Consider the following 23,182-nt stretch of genomic DNA (forward strand, 5'->3'; position numbering starts at 1 on the left):
GTGGAATACTTGTACGGTGGCTTCCAAGCAGTGTACGTAGTCCAAGCGTGTGGAATTACTGCTTTCTTTGAGTCTATGTGACGTGTAGTTTAGCCGCTATAGCTTCTTCCCTACACGTTCTTGTGCAAAACAAAAGCGGGGCAAACAAATGAACACGCGATAGAAGTCGTGTAGTGTGGACAAAGGAAGTACAGGGCATTCTGGTATCTGTTGTTTTTTTGTTTCTTGTGTTTCCTCTGCTTACTGATAGCCTTATTAGAAGGCTGGTCGCTGTTTGAAGAGCTAGCTTACAGTAAGAAACATTTGTGCTGCTGTTGTTAGATTGCTTCTCGAACGGATGCACACACAAATTAATCCACATATTAAAAGCATGGGGACTGTTAGACGCTATTCAACTGCTACAGAATATAATTGGCATATGTACGTGCTTTAGTACTCAGTCTCCATGCAATGCATTTTAGCAAGTGCAGGACTCAACCAGAAAATAATATTTGGCATGGTTTTAAGTAATAATACTTCTGGTGAAATAGCCCATAAGTTCCAGTTACCGACAGTGCGAACGACGGAGTCACCTCTACTGTTTTCAAACATACCGCGCCCGCAACGATCAATGTTACAAGACACCACAAAGATCTCGGCCACATGGCCCGCTCGGTTCGATGCTGACGTCACTGTAAGCAGCGTCACCTGCAGCGCCACACTCGACGAAGGCCAGGGCGCATGCGCGAACACGAGACGAGCGTCTGGCGGCGCTTCTCTCTCTCTCGAAGCCGGGGACCACCCTACCGAGAGCCGGCGAAATATACATCTAAAATACGCCATTGTGTCGACGTCTTTTTATAACTTCGTTTTTCTCCCGGCATAAAACGTGCTCCGGTTTAGACGGAGAGTAGAAGCGTTCTAGGTCTTCTTCGTCTTTTTTTTTCGAACGTGCCGTTCGTTTGATCGTCGGCGAGCCCGCCTTCGGAGAGAAGCGCAGCTGAAAGAAGCACCAGCATGGCGAAGTGCCCCGTCGTTACGTTGGCGGACGGCAATAAGATTCCGGCGCTCGGCCTTGGAACCTGGAAGGTAAGCGCACCCTCATTTTGGCTCTCCTCTCTTCCCGGAAATCTTGAATCAGTGCCAGAACGCCGGCGTCTGCAAGCGCTGGACTGTTCGCTTCGGAAACCTCTAACGCTGCCCCTCTATGCACTTGTTCCTAGGCGCGGGGTACTGCAACGCTGGTTATTAACGCTGGCTGGCTGCAACGCTGGCTGCCACATTGCTTTATTACTGGTACCAGCACCTATTGTCAGAACGTACGACCGCTTTCTCTCCCCCTTGAGGGACTGTCGTCATGCGTTTGTGGGCTTACGTAGACGCCTATAGCAGTGATCACTTTCATATCGCGCTGATTTCGTTGAAACGCTCTGAATGCTTGCACAGCGTAGTAGTCATATAAAGAAATTTAATTGAAATCTCTAAAACAGGTCGTAAATGTCAGCAAGACGAAGGTTTGAGGGCATGGTACAAAATCTTCAACTGTGTTTTGCGCTAGCTTCGGTGTTGCAGCTGGTAGTTGAGTGTAAAATCTCAACGGAATTGCGTAGCGTCCTATCTGGTGCTTCTGTGTTACCCGTTGCCGTGTCACTGTGCCTGCTTCCTCACAACAGTCACATCTACAGCCTTGCGAGCGCGGAAATCGAAGTCGGAGGTCATTAGACCTGCTCGTTACACTGCTGTACTGTCTCTAAAGTTCTCATACATCTCCCTCATTCCGGGATAGCTTAAAATATGATATGAGTGCTGATTAACGCACAAGCTGACCTTGGTATTGTAGTGTTGTGTGAGGAATAGTGGACTGTCTACTTCGAATCTCCATCTCCACCTCTTAACGTGTAATGAAGACGCGTTATTGAAATTTACAGAATATCGTGTGCTGTTCGAAAGGTCATGTTAAATAACGCAAGCTCATCGGGCATACTAAAAAATAAAACAAGACAAATCAGAAGAAGAGAGACGCTTTATTTTGCGTTAGGCATAACCAAAACCAGCTAATTGTAAATGCAGCCAAGAAATTCGAGAAAAAGTATACCTGAGCTCTAGAAAAGTGATTGTGCAAATAAAGGAAAAAAATAGATGAAAACGACTTGTCCCTAATAGAACCCAAATTTACATCTGACGCATTATGTGGGCTGCACTCTGCTTAATGCCTAATTTCAAACACTTTTTGATCATTTGTGAATGGTGTTGACTAATTCAGCCTTTTAGTGCCATGACATCGATGCTGCAAGATTCGAGGTCCTCGCCATGTATGTAGCTTTTGGGGAACAAGTATGAACTTCTTTCAATAACTGCGATAAATGTGCAAAGGTGTTGGGGAAAAGAATCTTCGCATAGCTTCTGTAATACTCCCAGTTGACAGAGTAGAACTGATTTACCCATGCAATACAATCGTAATGGTTTCGGTGTCGAATGAATCAAAAAGCTAGAAAATTAACATAGATCGGTGTTTCTTTCGTAGTGAAGTATAAACCAAAATGTCTTTTACTTCTACGGTTGACGCCATCGACGCTTGTTACATTCGATTCAGTTCAGTTGTTCCGTTTCGTTTTTTAAACCAAGGCAGTTTTGGACATGGTGGAAAAACACCCCTGTGTAGTTGAATGTTTCTTCAAGTTCAATGGACGACAAATGGCATGTAACAAATCTATGTACTGAGTGTGCTTCTTTTATTGACGAGGCTTGTAATGCTCGCCTTTGCTGTCTTTTGGATGTACCTTATAACCGCGTCACTTAGCCCTACTTACCTTGCTGCGGCTCTCTGGTCTTATGCAGTCAGCTCCATCGCAAGTGTATGAGGCCGTGCTGGAGGCTATCCGCGTCGGCTACCGGCACATTGACTGTGCGCTCGTCTACCTCAATGAGCCAGAAGTGGGACGGGCCATTGGGCACGCCATCAAGGAAGGCCTCATCACCAGAGAAGAGCTCTTTATCACCACCAAGGTGGCTGCATTGGGCATACTTTTATTTAGTTATTTATTTGTTTACAAATTATGTACATCACATCATACAAATTAGGTAGGATGGGATAAAAACGTAACCAGTACAAAGAAACGCGTAGCAGAAATAAATACACACATATACAAAAAAAACCGTAACAATACCAGACGTAACGTTAGTATAGCTCAATAAATACATAGTAAAGGAAAAATTTCACTACATAGAAGAAGTAAATCATTATTTGTTATATGTACTGAGTCATCTGCTAGACTGTCATGTCTTATAATGTGCTATAGGAACACTTTAAAACTATGCTTTATATATTTCAACTGATAAATATTTGTATAAAAATTTTGTAGATACTTTTGGTAAATTTTTATAGAAAGTTTGCTGCTTTAGAAAACCCAATGGAAGTCATATTTGTTCGTTCGCAGTGGGTCTGATACCACATCGCCGTTACACATGCTATTATTTCAGACTTATCTGTCACGTTGTTGCGAAACTGCGAATAATGCTTATATAATAGTGCACTGGTGTTTCTAAAGTTGACCGTTTCCCGCTGTAGTTGTTTTCATGTATTCTAAAGGTGGCGTTGATTATCCCGCTTACTGACATGTGTAAGCAATGAGCATTGAGCGAAGTGATCGTACGTCTGACTTAGATAACACGGCTATCGTTCAATGCGCTAAAAAAAACTTCCGCTACATACAAATTAAGGTATGTTTCCTCCGAGAATGTCATCGAATTAATGTTAACAAGAGGCGCAAGCGTCTGTGCATGGAAACAAGGAGCAAACAGTGAACTAATGATACTTGGGCGCTTCTTTCCTTGCGAACGTCATTGAAAGCACGTCAATAAAGCGGCCGCCAGGCACAGCTGCACTTTCATTCCACACCTTGGACCTTTATTTCCCTCAGCTCTTTTTTTTTTCTTTTTTTCGTCTACAATCAGGAGCGTCTCGTTCATAATCGCTCGCTTGATGACGGTGGCAGCTGTTGTCTCGAGAATGTTATATGCACTAACTCTTTCTAAGCAGCTAGTAGAGCACATACAACAGATTTGAATGCCATTCAAAACCCCGAGTCGTCAGCTGCGCCCAAAGAGCACTGATTCCTTTCGCTTTCAGTTATACGGTGCTCAACGCAATGAAATTTCGTACGGGTTGTTCGACGACTAGAGCTAGTAAAATATATGGCGTCTTGTTCTTTTCGTATAATTGTGCGAGTTGTTTTGTTATTGAAGGCATTTGCAAACTTCATTGCCAACAAACTTCTGAAATCGTTAGAATTAGTTTCATGGCAATGTGCGTTCCGTAAAAATACCGTCACCTTAAAGGGGCCCTTTAACGCCTTTTCACGGCTTCATTGCTTTACGTGTTTTTCTAGCTGGTTGCGTACACTGAAGGCTTGAAAGATAAGCGCCGAAAAAACGGAAGCAATAAGGGTACGCAGTGCAAATTTATTCAGCGTAGAGATATCAAATTACAATGTCATGATATCTCACCCTCATTTCGATTTTCGCGGGCTCACCTGACCGTGTTTTCCTCGCCCTGTGACGTCTGAAGGCCCCCCCAACGCTCTTACATTTTTTTTCTTCTAGTTTCTTCAAACAACGGTGCCTCCAGCGTCCCAGGCGCGTTTCCTCCAACACCGTGGCATTCGGTGCATTCTTTGACCGGCTTTGCAGTTCTCAACCTGAAAAAAAAAAATAATAACAGCACATCCACGGAGGGAATGATGATGAGTGGGGCGAGGCGTACGTCCGTCCGTGCGTCCGTCTCTCCCTCCGTCCGTTTGTTCTTGCTTCCGTCCGTCTGTCTGTGCATTCGTCCACGCGTCCGTCCGCGCGACCGTCTGTCTGTCTGTCTGTCTGTCTGTCTGTCTGTCTGTCTGTTTGTTTGTTTGTTTGTTTGTTTGTTTGTCGGTCTGTCTGTCACTCACACTAACGCCACCTGCTGAGTGGGTCATAGGACTAGGTGGTTATGAACTGGTCACAGACATGCATGGACAAACCCACAGCTTTAGGAGCTCCACCCCTAAACGTTGGAGGGCTTTATTCTCTTCGGCGTTCAGTTAAAGACCATGCTAAAATTTAATGAAATTTAATATTAATCCATAATTTCATGCAATCCTGCGATAACACTCAATGTTACATGTGTCTAATCACAGGCCTGCGCCTTCTCTTGTAATTTCCGCTCGCAATAGCTCTGGTGAGTGCCACTACGAGTTATGCAGTCAGCACCGATGTTTTCAAGCGTTAGAGGGTCCCTTTAAAAGCTTCTTCCCGGACGTGGTAATACTGATCTTGTGAGCATGATTGGGAATGTGAAGAGAACAATAACCTCACAAACTATTTCATGTGTGTCATTAATGATGTTCATAAGACTATAAACGCTTTTGCGGAAGAGTGCTTGATTCCATACAACATGATCGCTCTGATTAGTTTGCATTTAGTGTTAATATTAGCTTGTAGTGCGTGTCATACCATAACATTGGCAGGAGTATTTGGGGTCTCTGTTTTTTTTTTGGCATCGTGCACACGATGTACTATAAAAGGCCTTATCTGTGCATTCGTAGCGAAGTGCTGTGAAGCGAGTGCTGCAATATAAATCACTGATTATAGATTTGAGGTGAAGAACGGCGATGTACGACATACTTTGTAAAAAAGTGTGAAATCGATGAGAATTTATTAAAGTAGGTATTATGATGCATGTTACATCGACTGTGCTTGTTGTCAGCCTAAGGCAATGGTTCCAGCAGTATATATGAGTGCTGGCATAACGTTCTTGCTAATTTTTTTAGACAACGACAACACGTAACAACAATTGTATGATTTACATTATTGCAGTGCTGGAACTCGTTTCACAGTAAACAAAAAGTTCTCGAGTGCTGCAACAGAAGCCTACGAGCGCTGGGACTCGATTACATCGACCTTTACTTGGTTCATTGGCCTCAAGCATACAAGGTAAGCTAGGAATATTGCGAGGCAGGAGTGCCAGGGCTCGACTGTAAGGATCTTTTGCAGTGTTTCGCTTTTTCATATCTCTTTTTTATTGTCGTCGCCTGGCACTATGCAGGAGGGTGGTGACCTCTTCCCGAAGGACGAAAATGGTCACATCCAGCTGGCCGACATCGATTACCTAGAGACCTGGGAGGTATCTTGATTGTTTGTGTTCTGCATTTCGATATGCCGTGAACAATAATTTAGACCCAGCTGTTTCCATCGAAAGCATCTGTTTTACGAAATAAATGTTCAGAAAATGATTAAAACGTAAAAGTTACGGTTTATTGAGATAGTTTCGCACAATGTATGTTTTATTCTAAAAGCAAAGGTAGTGAAAGGAGAGCGGAACATATATACTCATGGCCGCATGAAGCTTGGTACAAACTCGTGTATCAGCTACAAAAGATTAAAAGTTAAACTATGCCTTCACGGATAGCTTTAGAGCCACGTACAACGCGTGTCCAAGCCTTCACTGCGCTTTAAACGAGTATATTGTGCTCCTGTTCACGGTTAGCTGCTCTTCCAGAGAAAATAAGTTGGAATATAGTAGTTGCGAGGCAGGAACTGGCATGTTGGAACTAAACTTGTGGCCTGCATAATCTGTAAAGACTCTTCTACAGTGGTAGGACAGTGCACGTTCACGTGACTGAATCAGAGTGAGGGAGTGAATGAGTCGATCAGTGAGAGTGATTGAGAGTGATTGATTGATTGATTTGGTGAAGTGAAAAAATTGTTCCGTCGACAATAGACGCGACGAAATTAAACATCACCTGGTTATGTCCGCTCGTTCATGTTTCGAAAAATGTTTCAATTGAGCTGGCATAAGATTGTTAAAATACGCTACCTGACTGTGCAATAGCACGCCCGTCATGGATGTCCTGCGTCCTAGGTTATGCGGCAGAAACGCATGCATATAGGACAATGGCCTTTAATCAAGAAAATATATCAAACTATAAAATGAACGTATGCAGGAAACGAAGAAAACAGGAAATCGTGTTGGATATATTTGATTCATGAAAATCATCAACTAGCCCAACAATGAGGTGCCTTTCTTTCATTTTTTTTTCTTTTTTTCTAGAACAGCTTTGTAACCTTACTGGTCAGTTAGAAATTGGCAGTACTAAGTACCCGCATGCATTAGTCCAATTTTTCGTTAACCACAGTCATGGCGTTTAACTATTTGTGAAATATTCAAGGAAGTTTTGAAGTTATAGAACCGAAATTAACACTTGTTTTATTACAGGGCATGGAAGAATGCAAAAGGAAAGGTCTTGTGCGGTCCATAGGCGTCTCCAACTTCAACTCGGAGCAAATAACTCGACTAGTTAAGTCGTGTGAGATAAAACCAGTGATGAACCAGGCAAGTTGTTTTTAAACTTGTATGCTATTCGTGCGTGCAGTAATACTAACAAAACATGGGCAAAGAGCAAGAAAATAGAGCTTCCGGTTATAGGTAACTGCACAGCACATAACGGTGCTGTCTGAGCTCGACGCCGCATCAACGTTAGCCGCTTCGGGATCTGTAACGAGCATCTAGATGAAGTACGCGTTTTTTACTCCCAGTAAGATGAATTGTAGTTTTCGCTGGGAATATAAAATTCGGGTTTTTTGCGTGTGAAGGGTGGAACCCTTAAGGCCTCGTTTGCTGCTGCTATCTGGCTGGCCGTGTCATTAAGCTTTTGCTGTTAGTCCAGGGCTGGGCAGGAAAAGGTGCTTTCCAACTGTCAAGGGTAGGGTCTGTGTATTCTAGGCGAACCGGCTGGTTTTCGGCATTTCCACGTAGAATGGTTCAATTCAGGTTGCTCTCTACAGAAAGGAGATATGTCAGGAGAGTTTTAGGATAAAAGTTGTGGTGGAGGGCAAGGTTTGAAACGTATATGTAAGGACCTGGCGCCAAGTAGCGCTTCGTTGTTGATGCATATCGCTAACAGTACCAGTTCTGTGACAAAAAGAAAAATGGCGCGAATTTTTTCTTTCACTTTTTTTCACGGACACTTTTTACCTGATTGTTCAAACAAACGTTGCTTCATTTTTTTTACTATTGCGACACGTTTCTGACCAGTTCTTTCTCATGCTAGATCGAGTGCCATCCTTACCTGACGCAGAAGAAACTCATCGCCCTGTGCGAAGACTTTCAGATCAAAACTACCGCATACAGCCCATTGGGCTCACCTGACCGGCCGTGGTACGTGCTAATGTGGTGTGGTGTTAGTACTTTGTGCAACCGATGTACGTGCTTATGTGGTTTTCAAACTTTGTCTAGCAGTTGCGATGGCTCTAAACCACAGTTTCTGGGTAATTTAGGGACCTTTTATTATAAATATGCAGGGAATTTATTAGAAAACGGCAGCTGGTCTCAGAGACTCGTCAAACTCACGCTGCTCGTGCGTGTGTACTTGTTCTTGACTCTGTGATTCAGTGTGATTGAACGAGCGTGTCGCATCTATCCGCGGGCGTGTGCAAGGTTCTCCACTATCAGGGGTGGGAAGGAAGGAAAGTGGTTATACAACAGATCCACCCTCTCTCTCGCTCGTGCTCTTTCCATGACCTACTCACACGTAGGTCTTTAGGGTCAGTAGAGAGTGCAAAGACTAGGTATCAGACACGGCATCCCCTTGGCCTCCGCCCTCCAGCCTATGTCTAGACTAATTACTGCTTTACATGAATATTTGTTCAATGTCCACTTAGTCGATTGACCTTGTATATAGTTTGCAGCCAAACGCGGGGCATATTGTTTAGCAAACTGGAGTTTAGCATGCAGTTATTCGCTGGGAACAATAAAAAAATAGCTTACTGAGCTCAATCCAGGTGAAAAAAAACAAATATGTAGTGGTGTAAAGCGGGGCATGAAGCTACCATATGAGCCAAGATATACATTACACAATAAAAATATTTTTTTTTGAAAAATGAATATGTTGTGTCAAGCTTACTGCATTTACTGGCCTAGTGTCAACACTTTATTGTGTTTACTAGCAATGGCTAGCAGTAGTGCTAGCTACTGTTGAGTAGCGCTGCTACTGTATGACATGACGAGCTAATTTTCATGCACAAACTACCACTTCTCCTTGGAGACAACTTGCTGCGAATTGGGCGAATTGGTGAATATACACCAACTCGCCCAACTTTCTATTCTGTTACGAGCAGCGCTGTGTGTGGTTCTCTTCTTTGTCTCCGTCTTTTTGTGCGCCGCTTTTCTTTTAATATGAATATACACCAACTCGCCCAACTTTCTATTCTGTTGCTGCGATTTTCGTTTGTCTGATTTCTCTCTTCTTCCATTAATTGACGACGAAGTCGTATTTCCCACAGGGCACCAAAGGGAGAGAAAACGTTGATGGAAGACGACACGGTCAAGACGATCGCTAAGAAGCACGGAGTCACGCCCGCTCAGGTTTGTCTGGAGAGTAGAATACTGAAACTAACGAAGGCAATTAAACGCGCTATAACCGCTCGTTTTTTGAGAAAGGCATTTCTTCAGTCTGATGATTGCCCGCAACATAAAGCCTTTCTGACGCTCTCGCAGGTGCTTATCCGCTACCCGATTGAACGGGGGCTAATCAGCATCCCAAAGAGTACAAACAAAGCAAGAATAGCAGAAAACTTTAAGGTATGCATGCTTATATACGTACAGATCTTAGATCCCGTCAGTGAAGCATTGTCACGTTTGATATTTCTCTCACTAGCGTATGCTACACGAATGACGAAAACAATTTCAATACGAGATTGTTTCTTTTAAGCGAAAAAAATATAAGCGTTGTGCATAAGAAATTATCAAGAAAGGGCCCCTGCAACAACATTTGCGGTGAAGTGGGCTTCGTACCAGAGAACTAAAGTGTTTCTCTTGTTATTTTCAGATTATTGTCTTCATTGTCGTGAGTTGGTGTCTGCTGCCGTAATTTAGCGGCTAAACTATATTACGGCTGCTTATGTATTGCTTATATACTATTTATATACTGTTTAAGTAGTATATAAGACTGCTTATATACAACGTTTTGTCCCAAGTCTTCTTTTTCATAGTTATTTAAAGTGCGGAAACTCGCGACAATTGAGAGCCAAATATTAGTACTAGGACGAAGTTTTCATCCCTCATAATCACTTTTCAGGTGCTAAACTTTTCGCTTGACCCTGCTGACGTCGAAATATTGAACAGTCTCGACAAGAACTTCAGGGTGTGCGTGCTAGACGCGTAAGTGGTGACACGTGACTCTTAATCATTTCTTCCTTCCGTACATTGCTCTTTGTGATAGTTAAGGAATAATAGCTTTTTTTCTTCCTTACAGAGATGTCAACAGCAAGTACTACCCTTTCAACATCCCATACTAGGGCCAGGCGAAGCGGAGCTTGATTGTTGTCATATTAAAGGTTTAAGCTTTTAACTTTCAGGAATTGTGGAAATTTTTTTTATGTTATTTACAATTTATCGTACGCATTCATGAAATATGCTATCCCGTGTTTAGTTAATACGTGGGAGAGGTTATGCTACTTAGTGCAACTTTATAATGACCACTAATAAATAGCCATCAGTGCAAAAAATGAAGTACACTGCCGCGAGCATTATACACTGTAAGAACAAAAAAAAAAGAGTCCTTTTGGCTCTTGTTGGGTGGTTTTGACTTCGGGTGCGACTCTGTTTAACTAGGCTCGTTAACTTTCTAGAGCTTCACACAGTGAAGCTCAAAGAGAGTTGACGTGCCTCTTCAAAGAAAGTCATATACGTGACAAATTAGGACTCCCCTAAAGGAGTCACGCATACTCTTTTTTTTCACTTAGAGTGTAGAGGGAAAAATAAATGACAAAATCTTGACAGATTTCTGGTATAACGTCCCAACATTGAAGCATCAGAACATAGTAGTAGTAGTGGGGGAGAGAGTTGCAATCTCCTAGCTTGACCCCCCCCCCCCCCCCTGACTGAATATATTCAATTTCGCATGAGTACTCATACACGCTCACATACGAAAACAAGCATGCGCATAGTTCAACGTAGTTGAACCGCCCCTGTATCATAAGTGCTGCACGTACTTGCATCAGTGCGTGTGCGAATTTGATCTTTTTTTGCACTGTAATTATGCTTAGCACGAAGAGTTGCGGCTTTCCTTTTCTGAGTGCGCCGAGCTATGCTTTCCGCCCCTAGATGAAAAGCCGGATGACACCAGGTTCAATACACTTGAGTTTTCTATCGTATAGACTTTCTTTATAGGCTTCAATAACCAAATACCGGGAAGCTTCTGCAGTCGCCAAAGCAAAATGCAACATCGCAGAATATTCTAGGCAACTCCAACAGTGCATGAATATTGGATATTCACGCGTACAAAACAAACTTCCAGATTGCGTCGTATAGTGTTTTGTAACACAGCAATATCCAGTTATCTGAACATAAAGTAGACAGACCCGCACTGTTTTACGGTTAATTCTTTCACATTACGGCTTTGTCGTAAGAGGATTCGACACGACACGCAACGCTTTTAGCGGATGTTTATTACGAAACACGCACCTGCAATCGATTGCGCTGCGTAAGGGGCGGCAAGCTGCCTGCACCTGTCACGCGGGAATTAGTGCCCCGTTTGGCGGCTCTTACAGCTGCAGCAAGTAGCGCACGCGTCACGCACTATACACGGCTACAAGTGAACTCAGCTTACCGTACGCTATTCCGCGCAGCACGTAGTTTCTATAGCTTCTCCTATTCTATACCAGTGGTCGCCTTTTAACCTTCAATTGGCCGATGCGAACGTGGCTGCATCGTGCTAAAACGCCATTCACTCCGGCGAGCTACACGTTATTCATTTATCACGGGGCGCTTCATTTTCCCTCATTTGAGTCGGGGCACAACACGCTGGAGAGGAAGAAAGAGAGAGAGAGAAACGGGAAAGAGAAGCGTCATGTTTATTGAAGCGACACTAGAGGAGCTAAAAAGGAGCAGATGAAATTGAAGGTATATCTACAGATGTTCTCTACATCACTTTGGATTCTTTTTGTGCGAGATCAGCCACCCACATATAACGTCACTCTATATTTATTTACGACCACAATACTTTTTAATACAGTGCTCGCACAGGTACATTGCGTAATGACCCTGCTTTCAGACCTACAGGAGTGCATATCGCATAGTTGTGTTGTCGTGGTAAAAAGATTGGTGCAATTTAAAACGTATGATCTTGCATTTCGCCGGCCTGCGGAGGATTACGCGAGAACACGAGTTGCCTATATGTCCCTACAAGCATTTTACTGGTCCTTTAGGCACTGTAATAGACGTTTTGTGATAAGTTTCACTGGATCTAACGTTCCGACAAGTCATCTTACCTTCTTCAAGTCAGCCAGACAGTTTCTGCCTCGAAGACCACACTACTTGTTTAGCAACACCCCGTGCTAAAATACTTTTCACCTCTTCAAATAGAAGAGGCAGGGAGGTTAACCAAGCTTGGCTCGGTTAGCTACACTACACTTGAGGTGGGGGAAAAGGGGAATAATAGAACGGAAAGAGACAGAAAAGAAGAGGAGTAAGAAAGAGAAGCAATGGATAGTCAGCTCGAGACTACACAGCACGGTCTCGCACAGTTCTTTCACAAGCGTTCGTGGAGTCTGGTGGTTCTTAAGAAGTACAAGAGGGCTTTCGTGGCTTTGCGCGTATGCGAAACCTTTGGCCAAGGTCCCAGGATCTTCTTTTCTGTAAGTGGTCGTGAGTACAGCTGACAGAGCTTGGCTTTCATTATACGTCGTTCAGACTGGTATACTGGGCAGTGGCATAGAATGTGCTCAAGCGTCTCCTCGCAAACGCAGATGTTGCATGCCAAACTGCTCTCCATTCCGAGGAGACGAGAATACGCATTCGTAAATGTCACGCCCAACCTCATGCAACGCAGCTAAGTTTCAGCGCATTGTGAGAGCCCAGATGGCAAATGAAGTTGCAAGTTTGGGTCGATCGAATACAGGCGCACGTTGGAGAAACCAGGGGTATTCCATTGTAGGAGATTTATACGGCGAGCAAGTGATTGTAGTCGCCATGCAGCGTCCGTTCTCAATCTTCAAGTGCGAAAGTCTAATTCAGTTACGGGAATACCCCTCACTCCACCCCAAACTCAACCGAGCCTAGTCCGTTCATAGTTTGGCAACCATTGACACCTACACTAATCGTGTAGTTATGAAGCTCATTTACCCTCACACGATCAGCTCATGCGAAGATTGCACTAATAGGGCCACAGCAACACATATTCTCTGGAATGGTCCAGCAATGATTTGTGAAACTAGGGTCACGGCCTTCAATGAGGTCCTTCGGGTGCGTTGGGGGCCTGCACTGCTCAGCTCAGGAGCCCACTAACTCCGGATGATTTGGCAGACCGAGGAAGCTGCTAAGAGACACGTCCTCTACAGTGGTTCGTAGGCGAGTACCTGGTCCGGAACCTGCAGGAACTGAATAAAGTTATTCACTCACTCACTTAACCTTCTCCCGAACTTGTTCTTTGTTTAGACACCACCCTATAGTCGTAATGCTAACCTCCAGTAGAAAAGTTTCAAGCACTAGAACCTTAGGAGTGCGTACACGTGTGTCTTTATATAGAATGTGCCGGAGATTGATAGTGCCGCGAGGTTCTTTAGTTAATAAGCAGCTTCATTCAGGTCTTCTTCTACGTACTGCCGTTTGTTCGGCACTTATATCGCGCCACCAGTTTTAGGCAATCAGTTTCTGCCCTGAGCACATTAAACGGTATGATCAAATGGATGTTTGAGTATTGACCTGTGATTTATGAATTTTTCGTTACCTTTAGGCCTACTCTACCTTTCGGGATACAGCAATACGGATTTGCGGTATTCAGCGCCCCGGCGCTCCGAGTTACTAATTCAGCCTTGGGCTGCCCCTTGGTTGGTTCGCTTGCTAGAGTGACCGCACCGGTCAGGCTTTGGTCACCGCTAATATCTGGGCTGGGACGAGTTTTTACAGCGGCGCTGTTTCAGTTCGACTTCAGGCCGAGCAGTGTAAGCAAAAATTCTCATTATCGTAATCGGCCTGGTTAATCAAAATCTTGTGATCTATTAAGATCTTCTTAAGCCTACGTCGATCATCAATTTTGTAATAAATGGCTATAACAATATAGTTTTATGCTCTACATAGACGAGTCTTGTAAAGACCAGCCAAACTTAGCAACGACTTAGGAGACTGTTTAGAAGCCGACCGAAGTGAAGTCGGCTACAAGCTCCGCTTTTCGTTCAGTCTTGTACCATTAGTACAATCTGTGCAAAATGTTTCGTCAAATAAAAAGCTTTACCTTCCCCAAAAATTCATCTGGACTTTCTTGCAGATTTTCGCTACGAACGGGTGGGTGTCAATTACCCCTTTGGTAACCCTCCCATCCCATCTAGGAATGCACAAAATGTAGCTTCCCATGTTTCGTGTAACATCGAAATGGAATGGTCATATGCAGACGTGATTTTCTTCAATAGCGCAAATGCCATCAGTTGTAAGAAGCCGTGTTTTTGAGCTCGCTTTCGAGATATCGTCATCACGTCAAAACATAAAGCTTCAATTCTATTAATTCAAGAATTACATTAAGAAGATGAAGTCAGGAAAGAAGCCTGCATTGAGAAATTCTAAAGGGCACCAGAAGGGGCTTACGAAGCTTTTCTAAACGCGTGGCCTGAAACCTTAGCGGATTGTAATAAGGTCGTACCATATGTCGTACTCCGTCACTTCTAAATGGGATCATAATGAAAATACATGCCATGTAAACTCCACTTTGAAAGAGCAAATGATTAGTGAACGGGAATTTTGAGGGTTCATAGGCTGATAACGCTCCAATTTCGGCTTCTTTTTGCTCAAAGTGCGTGATGCCTCGGACTCTATATAATTACCGAAGGTGTGCGTCTACGTTGAACTATGGGCCTAGAGAAGGGAAAGAAAAGGACGTAAAAGCATGAAATAAAAATTTATTTCACATCTCAGTGGTCAAATATTGTGCGAGAAGGTGGTGGCAGGGTCTGGGGGCCAAAATTACGAGGGCAAGATGCCATGCACTGGCAAAGAAGATTACTACGCGGAATTCCAGATCTTTCAGTATTGACGCATAAATCTAGGTTCAGAACTTCACTTCTTTTTGTGGAGCAGCGCAGGATGCATGTGCGCGAATATTGGGTAGCCGCAATAATGAAAGGAAGAAGGAAAGAAAACAAAATCATTTTGAGCATAAATCGCGAACGCACGTTCGGAAAAGTGGAGCCTTTATTGCTTCGGCTGCCGTAAATTTTCAGCGTGGCGGCTGCCGGTGAACTTAACGGTGTTCCACGTTCAAAGCTGTCACAAAGTGGCACTTAAAAGGCGGCAGAAAAATTACCAGTGGCTTGCCTTTTGTACGCAGCATGTATACGTTGACATGAGAGGTACTTTAGCGACATCACATTTGCCTTATTTCATGTATACGCATGTGCACGAAGGGAGGCTGAGAGTCTATTTAACACTTTGGAGAATAGTGGCGCTAAGTGGGCCCCATATGTGCACGTGCTCTGCTGTGGCCACGCTGGTTTTAATGCGGAACCCTTTTGGAGGCTGTAATGTCATTCGTAAGTTCCGTAGACTGTAAGGCCTCCCCGGTCGCCAGCGTAAATTTTTCTAAGAGAATCGGAGTAGCGACGCGGCAGCGGCGCTCATAGCATATGCATGTACATCTTGGCTAACGCAGGGCTTTCACTAAAACGTGTATGTTGTAGTTACTGGGCGCACAAAGGTCACTGCAATCGCTGCACAGTCTCCGTTTGCGAAAAGGTTGCGATTTTCAGACACAGTGGCGTAACAAATGAGACGCTTATTCGCCTTCGTCTGTACCTGTTAGTACGTTTCGTGCGTCATTTGTGCGTGAGAAACGCGGAGTGACCTTCCGTGACCTTCAGACTTGTATCGGTCAGAGCAGAGCATCGTAACTACCATGCTTCTGCGGCACACACGTATAGAGTGTTGAAGAACAGTAAGATTCCTTTGTGTCGCCGAATGTCAGTGCACGAAAAGGAAGTCTTGCGGACCAGCACCATTAGCACGAAGTTGAAAGGCAAGCTAACATTACCATACAGAACCTTCCCAGTCATAGGTGGATTCCTTTCCCTGTGGATTCTGACGGACATTAGACGTCTGCAGGCAGAGTCCTTGCACAACGAGAGATGATGCGCTACAGGCTTCACAACACTACAAGTGATGTATTTGGCATTCAGGAGCTCTTCGCCTTCAACGAGGCATCGTATACGTGTTTCTGAAGCGTCTAAGTGGAGTGTAATGTGCGACTGCAAAAAAGTAGACCCACCGCGAAGCGAAAAAAATGGCAGATCCCACATGAGGTGGAAAGCGATAATATGCGAAGCACGAATGAGAGAGGTTGATATGTCGCTTTAAAATCAGAACTACGCAACGAGTTGGAGGTAAATGATGCCGTATGTCACTTTCGCGTCATGATTATCATGTTTGGATGTGTCGTTTACCTTCTTCATCTATTCAGGTCCCGTGATACCAAATTTAGAGTATGTGGACCTAGCGAAGCGACCGTGAGCACACTATGAGTGTGGTATGTTGTCATGTCATTAAATGACGGGTGTGTCAGGATAATCATGTTTGCACCAGTCATATATTTCGTCATCCGTTGACGTCACATAACACCGAATTTGGTATATTGGGAGCTAGTGAAACAGCCTCGAGTCCATCACGAAATGCCCAATATACTCCAACGTAACGTTGACGCGCGCGCACGCTGGGCACAGGCACGCTACGTTAGCAATACGCGAGCACTCTATAGTCTGACGACAGGCGTGACTGGCGGAGACGCTCTAGGTGCCGACCAGTGCGGACGCGCGAAGATCGGCTCCTGTTTCAAGAATGCTTTCCTGTGGTATTCACGAATTTGTCGCCTAGTTTTTACTCTCATCGTGTGCCTAAGTTCTCAAGAAATCAGCAGATACCACCTTTGTGCCGGTGAGTGGACTTTTAAACCGTTTTTTGGGACATTTTTACACGGCAACGCCATCGGGGGATTTAGGCCTAACCAAGGAGGCGATTGTCGCCGATGCGCCGGCCCGGCGCCAACGCGACTCAACGCTCTGCGCGTTCCAGTATCTGCAACTGAGAATGGAATACCAAGTAGATGGAGAGGACATCTCTCCAGAGGATTGCACGGAAGAAATGGGTTGGAAGGAAGCCGAAACGAGACGCTCAAGGAATAAGCAAGCCGCGGTTAGCGTTCCTGCTGCCAAGGGTTCGACCGAGGCCGGCGTTGCGGGAGACGCTCGAGCCAATCGTAGTAGGTATGACACCAAGCATACAATCGTGCGAGCTGGACGCATGCCGCCACTACCTAGGGACTTCAGCAAAATTGTGCTACGACCACGTGGAGGATTAAACATCTCGAGCATTGGCACTGGAGCCGTGGCAGACGCGATAGTACTGGCGGCCGGCGTCAAAGAGGAAGAGGCCATGCAAGACATCATCTGTTCCAACTTGCAGCAGAACATTATGGTGGCAAGCACTCCGGACCAAGGCAGAGCTTCAACATACCTCAAGGTCAAGCAAATTGACATTGGAGGCAAAGTTTTCGAGGTTAGCGCGTACGCCGTGGCACCCCACGACACTTGTAAAGGAGTGATTCGCGGGATCCCCGTAAGCGATACTCAAGACATTTTGACCCGAAAGATTGTGAACGCGAACAACCCGCTCGCGCTGCAGGCGAAGAGAATCAAGGACACCAGGACAATCATCATAGCGTTCGAAGGACACAAGGTGCCCAGATTCGTGAGATATGGACCTTCACTTTTGCAGTGCTCCCTTTACCGCAAGAACATCGATATTTGTTACGTCTGTGGAAAGCTGGGACGTCGGTCTGACGTCTGTCCGAACCCAACTGAAACAATCTGCAGAAGCTGCGAGATCAAGAACCCCGATAGCCTGCACCAGTGCAATCCAAGATGCAGGCTGTGCGACGGTCACCATCCCACGGCAGACAAGGAGTGCAAGAACAGGTTCTTAGTGCCATATGTCGTCAGACGCAGACGTTGGGAAAAATCGCGAGCAGCCGCAGAAGCCCGGGACACATCAATCACATCGAGTCCAGACATCAATGACAAGCAGCTTATTCCAGCCTACGGGACCCAGAGCATCCAGACTACACAAGAACAGGAAAGGCGGCCCCACTCCAGGGGGAGGTCGCGTTCCAGAAGAGGTTCTAGACCCAAGGCCCGCTCCCAATCACGGGGGCGCTCGAGTTCTCAAGGTCACCATCAGGGTCGGGATCAGCCTGGGCGGCACCCGAATGGCCAGCTGCCTGGCGGTCAGTTCGAGATCACGGCTTCACACCCGGGGAGGACGCCTGCAGTTACTTCGAAAGGCAGCTGGGCTGAGCGAGTGCGCAACGGCGGGGCAGAGGTGATGACAGGTAAGCTGCCAGAGCATGATAGAATTGCACAGCTAGAGCAAGAAAACGCGAGACTTACAAAATGAAATGAGAGGCTATCATCTGAGTTAAAGGAAATAAAAATTCTTCTCACTAAGCTAACCAGCGCGCAATCTTCACAGCCAATGCCTCAGCCAGTTGATGTCCCTGTGGCTGAAAACGTGGGGGACTCGAGAACCGCGAAAAAGAGGGCAGTCATGGCAGAACACGTGGAAGCCAACCAAACGACCATGTCAGATATGAAAGAGGTGTTTGACACGCTCAGCAAAGTAGTAGCCAATCTTAGCGAGCAGATGGGTAGGATACAATCAAGCGTGGCGGCACTGGAAGAGCATATGACTTTGCGCATTACAAAGCTCGAAGCAGATCTGCACAACACAGCAAGGCCTCCTCATGCACCAAGCTCACCCCTTCGGCCACCAATACTAGTGGTACCAAACCTGTCGACAGGTGCAGCATCAGGCTCTGGCCGCCCATGTAATAACCATGATGGCAACGCTACGTGAAGCATTTCGTATCTGGCAATGGAACTGTAGAGGTTACCTTAAAAAGAAGGCAACCCTGCAGCAGTATATCAGGAGCAGCGAAGAAAAGCCTCATATTATATTATTACAAGAGACCCTTTCACCGCAAGCAACGTTGCCTGGATGCCGGCTTGTAATAGGGGATACTGAAGGGAGGGGAGTCTGCACCTTCGTATGCAACAAACTAACGCACGTAACCCACGACCTCAAGATAGAAGCAGGCCGGTTGGAACACGTCTTGGTAGAGATCGTGCCGGGTACCAGCAACCGTCAGAGCATTTTCATTCTGAATATATACAGCAGTCCAAAGGAACAAAAGCAAGGGTTCAAGACGGTTCTAAAGAAAGCTGTTAATATCGCCGGGGAATGTCCACTCGTTATAGCAGGTGATTTCAACGCCCCTCATCATACATGGTGTTACAAGTACAACACTGGGAAAGGAAATCGACTTTGGCAAAGTGCCAGTGAACTTGATCTCACGCTAATCACAGACCCCAGCCTACTAACAAGGCTTGGTACATCTTGCTGCAGGGATTCCACCCCGGACTTTACATTTGTAAGGAACATCAAGAAGGCCCCGTGGATGAACCTTGCTGTAGACCTAGGGAGTGACCACTGCATTCTTGCCACTACCTTCTCCGTGGAGCGTAAAAACAGAGAGAATTTCACTTCACAGACTGGGATAAGTTCAGGAAGATAAGGATGGAAAGGGAACAAGATGGCCACAGACAAGGCTGGGAGCAGTGGGTCAAACAGATTAAAGATGACATCAAATCCGTCTCCTCCAGCATTGCCACAGATTTTCCGGTTGAAAGAATGGATAGCCGGCTCGCTCATCTTCTTGAGGCAAAGCAAGCACTACTGAACCGTTGGAAGGGTCAGCGCCTGAACCGAAGACTGAGGAAGAAGATAGCTGAGATAAACAGATCAGTCGAGGAACATTGTCGCGCACTATCGAGGCAGCAATGGGACGAAATCTGCAACTCCGTCGATGGTCAGATGCGCAATGGCAAGACATGGAATATGTTAAAGCATCTCCTCAACGAAAACACCACCAAAACAAATCAAAAGCATGTTATCGCTCGAATTTTGCATAAAGAGATAGGGCGCACTACAGAACAGCAAGTTGTCCAGCAGCTCGTGCATAAGTACCTCCCAATCAAAAGAGGATTGGCACCACCAAGTAGACAGTACCAGGGCACGCCAAATCCAGATCTTGAGGGCGACTTTAACATCGAGGAGATCAGAAGAGCCTTGCATGATCTCAACGGCAGGTCGGCCCCTGGCCCGGACGGTATATCAAACAAGGCCCTGCGTAACCTTGATGACGATTCAATTGAAACCCTGGGGGATATGATCAATTCAGCATGGAAAGAAGGCAGGGTGCCAGAGCAGTGGAAGCTGGCCAGCACGATCCTTATTCCTAAGCCAGGAAAGCCCCCTAACTTGGACAACATGAGGCCAATATCCTTGACATCATGTATCGGCAAGGTCGCAGAACATGCCATACTGCACAGGATAAACAAGTACTTGGAAGATAACAACATATACACACAATATGGTTGGATTCAGGGCAGGGCTATCCACACAAGATGCATTGAAGCTTATCAAACACCAGGTCATTGACAATGAAACCAGAGACGTGAGACCCATTCTGTGCCTAGATCTAGAAAAAGCGTTTGACAACATCCACCACTCATTCATACTCGAAGCAATTTCCAAGCTTGGTCTAGGGAAAGCCTTCTATGACTACGTATGGTCCTTTCTTACAGATCGGAAAGCCGTGATGAAGATTGCAGATATCGAGACTGCAGCAATCGAACTAGAAGCAAGCGGCACGCCACAAGGGGCAGTGATTTCACCAATGCTGTTCAACATTGCCATGATTGGACTGTCAAAGAAATTATCGAGCATTGAAGGATTGAAGCACAGCATCTACGCAGATGACATTACCATCTGGTGCACAGGTGGACGAGGGGCAGATTGAGAGCGCTCTGCAAGAGGCGATTGACACCGTAGAAGACTACCTCCGCCCTTCCGGGCTCAAGTGCTCCTCGAGTAATTCAGAACTTTTGCTTTATCGAACTGCACGCCGGGGACCGAAGCCCAGGGGATGGAAGCCGTTAAACCAGATAGAAATCCATCTCCGTACAAATCAAGGGGATGCCATCCACAGGGTCGACTCCATCAAAGTCATGGGAATGCTGATAGAGTCTACCGGCGCCAACAGCAAATCTATAGCCAAGTTAACTCGGAAAACAGACAGTGCGGTGCACCTCATACGCAGAGTGGCCAACAAAAGAAATGGGATCAAGGAAGACAACCTCATAAGGTTGATGCATGCGTTTGTTATAAGTCACTTCACATACGAGGCAGCAATGCACAACTGGTCAAGAGCAGAGTCCGAGACACTGAATGTGCTCCTCAGGAAAGTTATCAAGAAGGTCCTGGGCCTACCCATACATACCAGCACCGAACGTCTGCTTGAGGTGGGCATACACAACACGCTCGAAGAAAAAGCAGAAGCCCAAGAGAGAGCACAGTTTGCAAGGTTATCTACTACAAGGTCGGGGAGAATGATCCTGCAGGAGCTGGGCCAACACCCAATAGCAATCAGACGCAATTACAATGATATCCCTGACAACATCACGGAGACTATCACGGTATCTCCTATACCGAGAAACATGCATCCAGAACACAACGTCGGAAGAAGAGTAGCGAGGGCCAGGACTATACTTCGTCAAGTCTCAAACGAGGAACGAGGGGTCGTATTTGTTGACGCGGCTTCCTACGCCAATGGGAAAGCGTTTGTGGCAGTGGTAGTCGATGGGGCTGGCCATGTCGTCAACTCAGCGATGGTCAGGACGAAAGACTTAATCATTGCGGAACAAGTGGCCATCGCCTTAGCACTCAAGATGGATAACATTGAAGCTGTCTAGAGTGATTCCATGGCAGCACTACGGGCGTTCGCCAAGGGGACGGTCTGTGAACAAACGCTGAAAATACTGCAAGGCAAGAACATAACACATCATCTTCTGAGTTGGTTCCCAGCTCACCTTGGACAAATCAACGATTCCCCTCCCAATCTCAACGAAGCAGCACACGAGGCGGCGTGAGAACTCTCCAACCGCGCCTCCCCGGGGATGCATTCTACCGGTGAAGGGGATAACCGGGAAATTCTTACAACATATAACGAGCTCACTAAACATTTCTACCTGTCTAGAAGGATTTTCCCTCCACCTCACAAAAATCTAACCCGGCCCCAAGCACTTACATTAAGGCTTTTGCAAACGCGGATGTACCCTACTTTGAAAATGTTACACATCATGTACCCTGACCTATACCCAAGTAATCTTTGTCCACATTGTGGGGAAATGGCTTCATTAGAACACATGCTCTGGCAGTGCACCAAATTCGCTCATTTATCGCACATCACCTCTGCCAGATGGGAGGCGGCAATCCGCAGCTCGTCCTTGGCAGATCAGCTCTGGGCTGTCCACCAAGCCCGCGAGGCGGCTGAGGAGCTTGGCATCTCAGTCCCCACGTGGGAGCTGCCCGCAACACGGTGATTTGTGTTTTGGAGGACCAAATAAAAGTTTATCCAATCCAATCCAATCCAATCCAAGGCGTGACTGGCGCGCCCAGCGTCCGTCGGCGCGGCCCGACGGCAACCGGCGCGAAATGCGACATGCTGCATTTCGCGCTGATGCGTTACCCAGACAACACTGCGTTTCCCTCTCTTCGAGACGGAGGGACACCGGACGCGCTAGAACGCGCATGCGTCAAAGCAACGCAGCGCGTCGCGTTCCTGCGAGGACCCGCGCCTGGCGTAGCAACGCCGGCGTGACGCGACTAAATGAACGCCGGCGAGGAGGAGGAGAAAATCTTTATTCATCCCAAGAGGGAAAGGTGTGGTGGTGGAGTGTCTGAGGAGCCTACCCTGCGTAGGTCTCCGCTACCCTCTTGGCCCAATCCAAGATCTGGTCCTGGACCTCGGGCGCCGAGCTGCACATAGCAGCCTCCCACGGCTCCTTACTATTAATGTGTAGAGAATTGGGTGGTGAGTTTCGAGTACAACCCCACATGAAATGGTCTAGGTTAGCTCTTTGTTGACAGAAAATGCACAAAGGGGAGGGGTATATCACAGGGTGTATACGGTGGTGAAAAGATGGGGTAGGAAACGTACGGGTCTGTAACTGGCGCCATAGTATTTCATGGTAGCGCGAAGCTCCATGATGTAAGGGGGGGGGGGTATATAGTGCA

The 23,182-nt window shown here is 46.0% G+C and overlaps 1 protein-coding gene across 4 annotated transcripts; it reads left to right on the forward strand.

Annotated features, from left to right (window-relative positions):
• The first annotated feature begins 789 nt into the window (after window positions 1-789).
• Window positions 790-10,371, forward strand: LOC142814264 (aldo-keto reductase family 1 member B1-like). Of its 4 annotated transcripts, none has more exons than XM_075892726.1 (10): window positions 790-1,068; window positions 2,818-2,985; window positions 5,830-5,946; window positions 6,059-6,136; window positions 7,229-7,345; window positions 8,064-8,170; window positions 9,280-9,376; window positions 9,509-9,592; window positions 10,089-10,171; window positions 10,266-10,371. In XM_075892726.1, the coding sequence occupies exons 1-10, from the start codon at window positions 997-999 to the stop codon at window positions 10,306-10,308; spliced, it is 966 nt and encodes a 321-aa protein (XP_075748841.1). In that variant the 5' UTR covers window positions 790-996; the 3' UTR covers window positions 10,309-10,371. The 4 variants fall into 4 exon arrangements, with proteins under 4 accessions (XP_075748841.1, XP_075748842.1, XP_075748843.1 ...); XM_075892727.1 differs by having other exon boundaries at window positions 9,295-9,376; XM_075892728.1 differs by lacking the exon at window positions 9,509-9,592.
• Window positions 10,372-23,182: the final 12,811 nt, after the last annotated feature.

Source organism: Rhipicephalus microplus, chromosome 4, assembly GCF_043290135.1.
Source record: "Rhipicephalus microplus isolate Deutch F79 chromosome 4, USDA_Rmic, whole genome shotgun sequence".
NCBI lineage: Eukaryota > Metazoa > Arthropoda > Arachnida > Ixodida > Ixodidae > Rhipicephalus > Rhipicephalus microplus.

Bases quoted from the DNA above. Each gene is read 5' to 3' on its own strand.
- LOC142814264 (XM_075892726.1), top strand. From the start codon at position 997: ATGGCGAAGTGCCCCGTCGTTACGTTGGCGGACGGCAATAAGATTCCG. The intron at 6,137-7,228 runs GTATCTTGATTG...GTTTTATTACAG, and splicing joins ATTACCTAGAGACCTGGGAG to GGCATGGAAGAATGCAAAAG. The intron at 7,346-8,063 runs GCAAGTTGTTTT...TTCTCATGCTAG, and splicing joins TAAAACCAGTGATGAACCAG to ATCGAGTGCCATCCTTACCT.